Raw genomic sequence first — 12701 nt, 5'->3', positions numbered from 1 at the left:
TGGTGCCAGAGTTCAGCTCAGTTCAATTGCTCAGTCATGTCCGACTCTTTGCAACCCCATGGACTGTAGCACACCAGGCTTCCCTGTTCATCACCAACTCCTGGAGCTTACTCAAACTCGTGTCCATTGAGTCAGTGATGCCATCCAATCATCTCACCCTCTGTCGTCCCCTTCTCCTCCTGCCTTCAATCTTTCCCAGCATCAAGGTGTGAGTCCGTTCTTCACATCAGGTGGCCAAAGTATTGGAGTTTCAGCTTCAGCATCAGTCCTTCCAATGAATATTCAGGACTGATTTCCTTTAGGATGGACTGGTTGGATCTCCTTGCAGTCCAAGGGCCTCTCAAGAGTCTTCTCTAACACCATAGTTCAAAAGCATCAATTCTTCGGTGCTCAGCCTTCTTTATGGTCCAACTCTCACATCCATACGTGACCACTGGGAACACCATAGCACAAGTGCTTATGAAGAACCTGTTGTCTCCTGTTAAGCCATATACTTGTTGTGATCTTGATTCGTCCAAGATTGAGATTATTCCAGGACTCCTTTGGCTCTAGCAATTTGCTTTCTCCAAGAACAACCTGACTGGGTTGGTTTTCTGTCCCCCAATACAAAGTCTTCTCATTGACCAGAAAAATGTTAACCACCTCCATTTCCAACATGCTTATCAAAGATCACAACTCAAATGCCTTTAGGAACTAGGCAGGCATCTTAAACCAAGTAAACTGTGTTTTGTTTTGTTTCTAATGGCAGCTTAGGAAGAACTCTTTTGACACAGATCTACATCTAGGACAATTCTTCAGATCTACATATTGACTACATATATACCCTCTTTCATGTTTTTTAAAACGTATACCCTCTTGGTCTCTTGGTCTCTTTTGTCTTCTCACTTTTGATGGCACATGAGTTCTAGTATGTTTTTCTATTTTGTTTTAGGTTTTTCTTTTTTGGTCTTTATCGTAAGAAAAGTGAAAGTGAAAGTCGCCCAGTCGCCTGACTCTTTTCGACCCCATGGACTATATATACAGTCCATGGAATTCCCCAGGCCAGATTACTGGAGTGGGCAGCCTTTCCCTCCTCCAGAGGATCTTCCCAACCCAGGGATCAAACCCAGGTCTCCCGCATTGCGAGTGGATTCTTTACCATCTGAGCCACACAAGGGAAGCCCAAGAAGACTGGAGTGGGCAGCCTTTCCCTTCTCCAGGGGATCGAACCAGGGTCTCTGGCATTGCAGGTGGATTCTTTACCAACTGAGCTATCAGGGAATCCTTATCTTAAGAAAAGTAGTGGTATAAACCTAATGATAAACGGCAACTAAGACTTGGCCTCAGTACTTGGGGAAGAGAGGGAGTGCTGGGGACTGTGGCAAACTAGAGTGTATGCTCTGACTAAAGAACAGCCACTAAAATCACCTCCAGGGCATTTCTATCTGAGGAAACACAGACCCCAATTGCCAGATCTTCATATGTATTTTGAGAAAAAACAGAAGTTTAGGTGAAGTTTCTCAGTTGTTCATTGTTGGCAATTAAAAAAATCACCGTGAGAATAAAATGTGCTTGTTAAACAAATCAGTCATCATCATCCAGATTTAACCTTTGGACTTCTGGGGTTGGACCTCTGTTGAATGTAGACAAGGAATCAGTCAGTGCTAATAAGATATGAACAAAGAACAGGGTTGATATCACTGTGCACACAGTGTGAATTTTGACAGTTTCAGGACAGAACAGGCAGTTAAAGAATATGGATAGCAGTTCATGAGAGTGCTGTGGGTACCCAAGTTGTCTGGATGAGAAGTTGGAGGTGGGGGCGGTGGTTACCCAGGATGACTTCCCTTGCCTCTCTGAAACAGTGTAGTCTAGAGAGGAAGAAGGGATGGAGCTGCTGAGCACTGAGGGCACACATAAATGTGAGAACTTGTGTCACTTTTGGGAGACTTCAAACAGCACATGTGGCAAGACAGCACCTCTGTCATACTGTGTCATGTGGTAGAGAGCGTGTGTGTGTGTTTGTGGTACAGGGAAGTGTGGCTGTAAGAAGGGGCAGTGCAGGAGGCAGGAAATGAAGGTGTAGCAGAGAGCTAGAATCTGACCAGGAGGGCTTTGTACCATACTCTTAGGAGTTAACTAGTATCCTAAAGGGTGTGGAGGATGCACTGACAGATGCTCACTAGTGCCTTGACATCTCGGTCCTGCAGTTTAGACAGATCCCCCTGGCAGCCCTGGGTGATGTTAATTAACAGTTCGGGTTGAGAGTATTACTATTTAATGGAAGAGAGTGAGTTCTTTTAAACAGGAAACCTTTTGATTCTTCCTCATCTCCAACTCCCATTCCCATCTTCACTTCTAGAGATCTGACTGTTACCTTAAGGCAAAATTATTTAAACACCACTTTATTTACAGACGGTCTTTGTTGCTGCTCCCTTTAGGGTAGCTGATTACTTCTGTGCACTCATGTCTTCTTCCCTAGAGCCTTTTTGACCTTGATAAGGACCTAAAGTTTCCTCTTGTTACTAAAAGGTAAGTACATGTTTTAGCTCCAAACTATTTGAATTGCTTACAACATACTCATAGAAGGTATTTGCCATGATTCTATAAGTAAAACAAGAAGACATAAATGACAGAAAATGTTATACTGTGGAGGCTGCAGTTCCCAAAGGACTTCACATAGGGGACGCCAGTGGAAGGTGGACCAGGAGACTCTGACACCTGCTGATTTGCCAGTTGTACCTCCAGACATCTCTGTCAGTCAGTTCAGTTGCTCAGTCATGTCCAACTCTTTGTGATCCCATGGACTGCAGCACACCAGGCTTCCGTGTCCATCATCAACTCCTGGAGCTTGTTCAAACTCATGCCCATCGAGTTGGTGATGCCATCCAACCATCTCATCCTCTGTCATCTGCTTCTCTTCCTCCCTCTGGCTTAGAATCAGGGAGGCACCCAGGGAAGGGGGCCCATCCTCTTAAACTATAGAGGACAAGCTGGAAGGCACCATCATAGTGACCCCAGTAGTGCCCAATGAAAACTTTTCAAGGCAGGGATGGGAGGAGGGCACTTCAGGCACTGGAGGCAGTGACTTTTTGCTTGCCAAGTCACTTCAGTCCTGTCCTACTCTTTTCAACCCTATGGACCATAGCCCACCAGGCTCCTCTGTCCATGGAATTCTCCAGGTAAGAATACTGGAGTCAGTTGCCATGCCCTCCTCCAGGGTCTCTTCCCAACTGAGGGATTGAACCTGTGTCTCCTGCAGCTCCTGAATTGCAGGTGGATTCTTTACTGCTGAGCCACCGGAGAAGCCCTGAGCAACTCATATTTCAATATTTAATAATCATTACAGCCATACCCAGTGGCTCAGTGATAAAGAATCCACCTGAAATGCAGGAGGTGCAGGAGATGTGGGTTTGCTTCCTGTGTCAGGAAGATCTCCTGGAGGAGCACGTGGTAACCCACTCCAGTATTCTTGCCTGGAGAATCCCATGGACAGAGGAGCCTGCCACGCTAGAGTCCATGGGGTCGAAAACCGTCGACACAACTGAAGAGACAGAGCATGCACACACAGCCTTACTAGAGAACTGTAACAAAATCTCAGTCCTGAATCTGTGGTTCTGAGAAAGGTGGACAGCACAGTCTTCTCCTGCTGTGCCTTAGGGGAAGAGGCCTCTGTGATCTTCCTAAACATGGGTCTGAGCCTGGATGGATTTCTCTGGTCTGCACTTGAGGCTTTGCATGGCACGTCAATATGCAATATCTTGATTTCACAAAGGTAGTAAAATCTTCCAAGCTACCTAAAACCTGATTTGTTTATATTTTCTAGCTTATTTTGTGAGTTTGAGGTGGACACAATCATTGGGGCTTTAAAGCATCTTAGAAGTAACATGATGAAGAGATTGGAAGGAGGCAAAACTGGAGGCAGAAAACTCACACGCAAGCTTCAGATGAGGATGACCTTGGCGAGGTAGTGGTGTGGAGGAGGGGGTATATCCAAGAGATGATCATTTTGAGATGATCATCTGCAGGGAAAGAGAGGGTGAAGTAGAGGGTGATGATACCATTTGTAGGCAGTTATAATGGTTGACAGCTATAAATAAAGACTCTCAGCCTCCTGCCCTCTGTTTACTTCTTAATGGTACCTACCTCAGGCTTCCCAGGTGGTGCTAGTGGTAAAGAACCTGCCTGCCAATGCAGGAGATGTAAGAGATGCAAGTTTGATCTCTGGGTCGGAAAGATCCCCTGGAGGAGGGCATGACTACCTACTCTGGTATCCTTGCCTGGAGAATCCCATGGACAGAGGAGCCTGGTGGGCTACAGGTCCATAGGGTTGCAAAGAGTCAGACACAGTTGAAGTAATTTAGAATGCATGCCCTTCATAGGGCTACTTTGAGGGTTAAATGAGATAATGCGTGTAAAGTATTAAATCAAGGATTGGCATTCAGTAAGTGTTCAATAAATGTTAGAAACTTTTTTCTTCAGGAAACTGAGGCTTAGAAAGTTTAAGTAACTTCTCCAAACTAATCAGCTATGTAAGTGATAGAGTAGGAATTCTAGCATTTAGGTTGGAGCACAGAGTTTACTCATGTCAACTGTTACATAAATTATTAATAGAAACAATCAGAGGGGTGATAGGTCTGTGGTGTGGCTATGGTGATGAGTTTAGTTTCAGAACTGAAGACATTAATGTCGGGTGGGAAAGGGAGATCCTGGAGGCAGTTGGACACATGAGTCTGATCCTCAGGTGGGGTCTTGCCAGGAGAAGTCCTTCTTTCCACAATCATCTCTCAGAGTCTATGCAATATTATAGTCATCTATGGTGCACTACCTAATTTACAGGTATGTAGCAGATGGTATTTAATAAAATTGTGTGACCAAGATAATTGTAAATTCTTTAAGTGGTTTTAGTTAGATCTTTATATTTGACCATCAATCTCTCTTGCCAAAAATTTTCCACAGTGCCATAAAATCATTATAATAAAAATCCTATGTTTCAGATAAATAAAAAAGCCATATCCTAGTCAGTATGAAGCTTTAAGGTTTCTCTATTGGAAACCATCCCATTAAGAAGTTAATTAACCTTCACTCAAAATAACCTTCTAAACTTCATCTCCTTCAACTACAAGCAAATTTTCAACTCTTTTTTTTAAATTAGTTTATCTATTTTTTAACTTTACAATATTGTATTTGTTTTGCCATACATTGACATGAGTCCACCATGGGTGTACATGTGTTCCCCTTCCAGAACCCCCCTCCCACCTCTCTCCCCATCCCATCCCTCCGGGTCATCCCGGTGCACCAGCCCTGAGCACTCTGTATCATACATCGAACCTGGACTGGCGATTTGTTTCACATATGATAATTTACATGCTTCATTGCCATTCTCCCATATCATCCCGCCCTCGCCCTCTCCCATAGAGTCCAAAATACTGTTCTATACATCTGTGTCTCTTTTGATGTCTCGCATACAGGGTTATCTTTACCGATTTACTAAATTCCATATATATGTGTTAGTATACTGTATTGGTGTGTTTCTTTCTGGCTTACTTCACTGAGGAAACCAGAATTGAAAGAGACACGTGTACCCCAATATTCAACTCTTTTAATGTGTTGAATAATTTGTTATTTTAACATTATTTAAAAAATCCATATTCCCATGTCACAAACTAAATGGAGGAGAAATTTTCAATATTCCTCAAATCTCAACCTTATTTACCTTCTGGAATCACCACCTACCTTTGTTCCCCCATCAAGTACCTTATCACACTGTTGTTATGAACTTGTCTGCATGTATTTCAGAAATCTAAGATGAAAAAACAAGCATCTTTTAGATTCCTCCAAGGGATGGCAGACAAAAAATTTGGTTCATTGGCCAAATTTGATTCACCACCTGTTTTTGTACGAACTATAAACTAAGAATAGTTTTACATTTTTAAAAGATTGAAAAGAATTCAAAAGAAGAAAAATATTTCATGACATGTGAAAATTATATGAAATGCAAATTCTATTGTCCAAAAATGAATAAAGTTTTATTGGAATATAGCCATCCTCATTCATTTACATACATATATAGAGGCTTTCACACTCCAATGGCAGAGTTGTGGACTTGCAACAAAGATTGTCTATGAATGGTGCTCTCATTGCTTTGCAGTGCTCTTCAGCAACCTGCAGACCTCAGGGATGTGGTTATCATGCCACTGTGTTTCAAGTGCCAAGCATATCACTTTACAGAAACACTGTTGTATTTTATTTACCAGCACAGTAACTGTCATGTCAAAACCAACCAAACTGAACCAAAAAAAGAATAGTGGGATCCAAATGTCATGCTTTTAAGTCACAGTGGAGTGTGGATTATTTTGGTAAAGAATTGGACAGGAAAGCATTGTCTTTGCTATATAGTGATACTACAACTCTGCTAAAAGAATATGGCATAACAGAGTAAGCCCTCATCACAACATTCTCAGCTGCCAAAAAGGAGTGGCTAGAAAAATTAGAAAATTTAAACCAAAATATCTCATAATAGCACAATTTCTCCATGAAAAATGAAAATTGAAACTGAGACTGTAACCAATGTAAGTGCCCTGGTGACTCATTTATTAACCGCACAAGGAGAGACATTTACTGATGGTGAGTTGGTTAAATTAGTTTTGGTTGTAGCAATAGGTGAAATGTGTCTAGAGAAAATAAAATTGTTTAAGGCTATTAGCCTTTGGGTGACAGCTGTTGGAAGAGTTGGAAACTTTGGGAGCAACATTGATAATCAATTTCAAACCATGGCAAATGATCTCTAACAGGTTTCCTCAGCTCTTGATAAGCTGACCAATACTGCACAGTTGTCTATTTGTCAAGTCCTCATGTTGAGGTTGAAGTGAATGAAGAGTAAGCTTCTATGAATAATCTGTGTGGAAAAACTATGGCCAAAAATATTTTCAAGAAAAATGAGGAAACAGTAAATGCCACTAAGATGTGTTCACAGCTGTTAACGAGCAGGAAACGGCTTTTTGGACAAATTTACAAAGCTTATGAAAATATGAAGTGTTTAAAACCCTTACTAATTGATTATAATATTCATCAGAAGGTACTTTGTGGAAAATATTTGAATCTATTGTGCGTTATTGAACGAATTGTGACGAAGATGATCATTATCTCTTCTGGACTTAACTATTGTCTGTTTTGTGAACTTTTGTCAAAAATAGATGAATATTCTGACTTGCCCTATCACCTACATAGCAGTTTGATTACTTAACAGTAATAAGTCATCTGTGAGTTTTTGAGCTCAGGATGGTGATTGAAATTTTTCTTAAGAACAGCCCTCAACCACTATTATTGAACATTGGATGACTTGGAAAATTAGCTTTTGCTGCAGACTTCATAATGTTTCTTAATGGATTCAACCAAAATGACAGAGCAAAACAATGATTATATGCAGAACCTTGTGATAATATCATTTTGATGACAATTAATATTTAAATCACAAGAAACGTGAAGCAGTGTATAAAACTTGCTGTGATGTCAAAAATTAAAGCAGAAAGTGAGATCACCATTTCTTCAAAAATTTTAATGAACATATTTTCCAGTCTCAAACCATAGTTCTAGCAATGTTTTCAGACCTTAATACAAGTGTAAAAGTAATTTTTAAATTTCAAATTCATTTAACTGTGCAATTGAAGGGTTTCCATTCAGCAATTCCATATCAAGCAATATAATAAATGGTGTGCTAAAAGGCAGATATCAAGAGAATATTTAATAGAATTTTATAAATGCCTTCTGAGCAATGAAAATGCTTAATAAAAGATTATATACAGGGATTGATGTCAGTGTTTGGCAGTGCTTTCCTTTGAGAGTTTCAGCCAACTTCGAGAGTTAGCCAGCTATAAAATGTAAAGAGCACACAATTCATACAAGACCATCCTCACTTCTGACACCAATTGCAAGTTTGGAAGAGTTCCCACAACTACCTTCAGGGTCAATTATTCACTAACAGGACTTGCAGAACTCCCTGAAATTGCTACGCTCAGTTATCATTTGTTGGTGGTAAAGGATGGAGAGTTAATTCCGCCAAGGGGAGATGTGCATAGGGCAGAGTCCAGGGAAGTAGCAGACATTTTTGTTGCCCTTCCACACGGAGTCAGGATGCTTTACTTTCACTGCATCAGTGTGTGACAATACGTGTAGAATATTGCCAGTGAGCAAAGCTCATCCAAACCTTGGTGTCCAGAGATTTTCTTGGGGCTCTACCATGTAGGTAAGACTTTTCCCATAATTGCCCCTGTGGCTGATCTCTACCTTCAGGGCAACTGACACCACGTGGCCCAAAGCCCCACTTTTTATCACATTGTTGGTCTTCCTGAAATGGTCAGCCTAGACCCTAAGCCATATTTCTAAATTGCCCAGTGTAACCCCAATCCCCCAAGCAAACCATGACATTCCAAGAGATCACTTCCCAGTAGCTGAGGACAAATATCAGACCACATTCTTTACTACATACCACCTGTGGGAAGCATCTTCAGTGATGAAATATAAAATATCATTATAGATCACCATCAGCAGATAAAGAGTTGCAGTCAATTTTGATCAAAGAGAACACTAACTTTGAACTCTAATGGAGTGAAATGTGATCTAACCCACAAATTTATTTTTCTCATTACTAGACCTGTGTCACAAAAGAATGTACTCAATTACTAATGTCAGATTTTGCATTTTTTAAATTGTGGAAGCTTTTTTCTCTCTTGTTGGGGAAGTACCTACATAATATCCTTGATTTTTCATCTTGGCCTGAAGTGACTGCAGTATTTACTATCTGATCTTTTACAGCAAAAGTTTGCCAACTTCTGATGTTGAGTCCAATTTGTAATACTACTCTGATGGTTAGTTTTATGAATCAACTTGATGAAACTATAGACCCTAATCATTCAACCGAACATCAATCCAGGTGTTGTTGTGGAAGTATTTTGTGGGTGTAATTAACATCTACCACCAGTTGATTTTAAGTGAAGGAGATTATCCTCAACAATCTGAGTAGGCGGGAATAAATCAGTTCAAAGTCCTGGACTACACTTTCCTTGAATGAAGAAGAAATTCTCCCTGGAGATAGAAACTACAGCTCCTGCCAGAGAGTTTTCAGCTGGCACTTCTTGGAGGTCAGTCCTCTGAATTTCAGGCTCACCTAACCAGCCCCACACTCACACAAGCCAATTCCTTGTAATCAATGAATCAATCAACACACATATACATCCTGCTGATTCTATTTCCCTGGTGGAATCCTGACTGACTCACTGCTCTCTATAAAAAATACTACCCAATTTGTGCTGCTAGAAAACTGAAAAGGAAATAACTTTAGAGAAAATGAAATTAATAGTTTGCCATAGCTGCCTGTCAGCTGTGATATTGCTTAATCTGTCTTATTGACACTCTAGTGCAAGGCAGAAAGGGGTAGTGAGAGTTATGAATAAAGAAAGAAAATTCAGGAAGACTTTAATTCATTCTTATCACTGTGGATCAAAGAGAGATTTTTGCTTCTTGATAGAATCTATTCCCAGAATATTTCTGAGAAATGTTTCCATTAGTCTAAGTCTAGGACTCACTTCCCAGGGCCCACTGTTGCTGGCTGTTAGAACACCCTGGACCTCCTGGCATTGTTGAGAAGTTCTGTGGTTATGTATTTTCAGAGGAGAGTTTCCTGAGCTTTTATCAGATTTCCTAATGGGTCATGGCACCAAAAGGATAAAGGAAGTGACAAATAGATTCAAGGGATTAGATCTGATAGACAGAGTACCTGAAGAACTGTGGATGGAGGTTCATGACATTGGACAGGAGGCAGGGATCAAGACCATCTCCGTGGAAAAAAAATGCAAAAAGGCAAAATGGTTGTCTGAGGAGGCCTTACAAATAGCTGTGAATAGAAGAGAAGCGAAAGGCAAAGGAGAAAAGGAAAGACATATCCATTTGAATACAGAGTTCCAAAGAATATCAAGGAGAGATAAGAAAGCCTTCCTCAGCGACCAATGTAAAGAAATAGAGGAAAACAACAGAATGGAAAAGACTAGAGATGTCTTCAAGAAAATTAGAGATACCAAAGGAACATTTCATGCAAATATGGGCACAATAAAGGACAGAAATGGTATGGACCTAACAGAAGCAGAAGATATTAAGAGAGCTGGCACGAATACACAGAAGAACTATACAAAAAAGATCTTCATGACCCAGAAAACCACAGTGGTGTGATCACTCACCTAGAGCCAGACATCCTGGAATGCAAAGTCAAGTGGGCCTTAAGCATCACTATGAGCAAAGCTAGTGGAGGTGATGGAATTCCACTTGACCTATTTCAAATCCTAAAAGATGATGCTGTGAAGTACAGCACTCAATATGCCAGCAAATTTGGAAAACTCAGCAGTGGCCACAGGATTGGAAAAGGTCAGTTTTCATTCCAATCCCAAAGAAAGGCAATGCCAAAGAATGCTAAAACTACCACACAATTGTACTCATCTCACACACTAGCACAGTAATGCTCAAAAGTCTCCAAGCGAGGTTTCAACAGTATATGAACCATGAACTTCCAGATGTTCAAGCTGGATTTAGAAAAGGCAGAGGAACCAGAGATCAAATTGCCAACATCTGATGGATCTTCGAAAAAGCAAGAGAGTTCCAGAAAAGCATCTACTTCTGCTTTATTGACTATGCCAAAGCCTTTGACTGTGTGGATCACTATAAATTGTGGAAAATTCTTAAAGACATGGAAATACCTGACCACCTGACCTGCCTTTTGAGAAACCTGTATGCAGGCCATGAAGCAACAGTTAGAACTGGACATGGAACAACAGACTGGTTCCAAATAGGAAAAGGAGTATATCAAGGCTGTATATTGTCACCCAGCTTATTTAACTTATATGCAGAGTACATCATGAGAAATGCTGGGCTGGATGAAGCACAAGCTGGAATCAAGACTGCTGGGAGAAATACCAATAACCTCAGTTATGAAGATGACACCACCCTTATGGCAGAAAGCGAAAAAGAACTAAAGAGCCTCTTGACGACAGTGAAAGAGGAAGTGAAATCACTGGCTTAAAGCTCAACATTCTGAAAACTAAGATCATGGCATCTGGTCCCATCACTTCATGACAAATAGATGGGGAAACAGTGGAAACAGTGGCTCCAGTGATTTGGGCTCCAAAATCCCTGCAGATGGTGACTGCAGCCATGAAATTAAAAGACGCTTGCTCCTTGGTAGGAAAGTTATGACCAACCTAGATAGCATATTAAAAAGCAGAGACATTACTTTGCCAACAAAGGTCCATCTGGTCAAAGCTATGGTTTTTCCAGTGGTCATGTATGGTTGTAAGAGTTGGGCTATAAAGAAAGCTGAGCACTGAAGAATTGATGCTTTTGAACTGTGGTATTGGAGAAGACTCTTGAGAGTCCCTTGAACAGCAAGGAGATCCAACCAGTCCATCCTAAAGGAAATCAGTCTTGAATATTCACTGGAAGGACTAATGCTGAAGCTGAAACTCCAATACTTTGGCCACCTGATGCGAAGAACTGACTCATTAGAAAAGACCCTGATGCTGGGAAAGATTGAGGGCAGGAGGAGAAGGGGACGACAGAGGATGAGATGGTTGGATGACATCACTGACTCAATGGACATGAGTTTGAGTAAACTCCAGGAGTTGGTGATGGATAGGGAGGCCTGGCATGCTGCGATTCATGGGGTCACAAAGAGTCAGACATGACTGAGCAACTGAACTGAATGGGTCTTGGCACCAAAAGGATAAAACTCACACATGACTTCCCTTCCAGGTGGATGTCTAACTCACGTGTTACCCACCGTGCACACTGTCTGCTCTAGTCCTCAGTAACTCTCACGTGTCACTTGCTATGTGCATTGTCTTCTCTAATGCTCACAATAATCATAAGAAGTAAGTACTAGTCTCCCAGTTTACAGATGAAAACGTTTAGCTTAGAAAAACGAAGCAATTTGTCCCAGTTGCTGTTAAGCATCAAAGCCTGGATCTGAACCCACATCTGATACCAAAGGTCATGATAGGTGTGAGGGTGCCTATGTGTGTGCCAAGTCGCTCAGTCATGTCTGACTCTGTGCGACCCTATGGACTGTAGCCTGCCAGGCTCCTCTGTCCATGGGATTCTCCAGGCAAGAATACCGGAGTGGGTTGCCGTACTCTCCCTGGTTTTTAGCTAAGTGTGAATTTAAAAACCCCTCTGTGGTTTGCTACCCAGGATTGAACTCGGGTCTCTTTTGTTTCCTGCAGGCAGGTTCTTCACCACTAGAGCCACCTGCGAAGGTGGGAGGGGGCTGGGTTTAATCGCTAGGCTCAGTTACCAGGGAACTTCCTGCACTTGTGGTGACGGCCTGAGTGACCCCAGGTACCTGCTCGGCCACTGCCAGATTGCCTGGGGAGGAGGCAAGTGGGGGATGGCCCCTAAGCTTTGTGGAGGACTTCTGGACTTCTAGCCACTAAGCTTCTACTGTGCCCCTGCCCAAAGGGAGGGCGGGAGGAGGAGATGGCGCCCTGAGGAGGGGAGGGCGGGCCTCCTGGGAGTTTGCAAAGAGGAAGGAAGTGGGGCCCAGCAGCACACCCAGCCACCCCCTGCCTGCTTTCCCACAGGACGACTGGCGGTGCCTGCAGGTCCGGCTGAGCCATGGCCCCCTGGCGCAAAACTGACAAGGAGCGACATGGAGTGGGTAAGACTGGGCCTCGGGCTCT

The 12701-nt window shown here is 42.1% G+C and overlaps 1 protein-coding gene across 17 annotated transcripts in view; it reads left to right on the top strand.

Moving 5' to 3' along the window:
* Positions 1-12701, top strand: part of DOCK2 (dedicator of cytokinesis 2) — a 477583-nt gene that overhangs the window by 10297 nt on the left and 454585 nt on the right. For 3 of the 17 annotated variants that reach the window (XM_081520667.1, XM_081520655.1, XM_081520663.1), the window contains exons 2-3: positions 3806-3946; positions 12603-12679. The exons of 1 other annotated variant lie outside the window; for it this stretch is intronic. Coding sequence is in view for 13 of the 16 variants with exons in the window: in XM_081520655.1 (XP_081376781.1) it covers positions 12637-12679 (43 nt within the window). In the remaining 3 variants the exon portion in view is untranslated. Of the gene's footprint in view, positions 1-2420; positions 2512-3805; positions 3950-11775; positions 11895-12245; positions 12399-12602; positions 12680-12701 lie in introns of all 17 variants that reach the window. 13 more of the 17 variants (XM_081520668.1, XM_081520654.1, XM_081520665.1 and 10 more) reach the window with 8 other exon arrangements.

Source organism: Giraffa tippelskirchi, chromosome 8 (assembly GCF_054371585.1).
Source record: "Giraffa tippelskirchi isolate mGirTip1 chromosome 8, T2T-mGirTip1v1.2.pri, whole genome shotgun sequence".
Classification (NCBI taxonomy): domain Eukaryota; kingdom Metazoa; phylum Chordata; class Mammalia; order Artiodactyla; family Giraffidae; genus Giraffa; species Giraffa tippelskirchi.
This window is presented reverse-complemented; position numbering and strand designations above follow the sequence as displayed.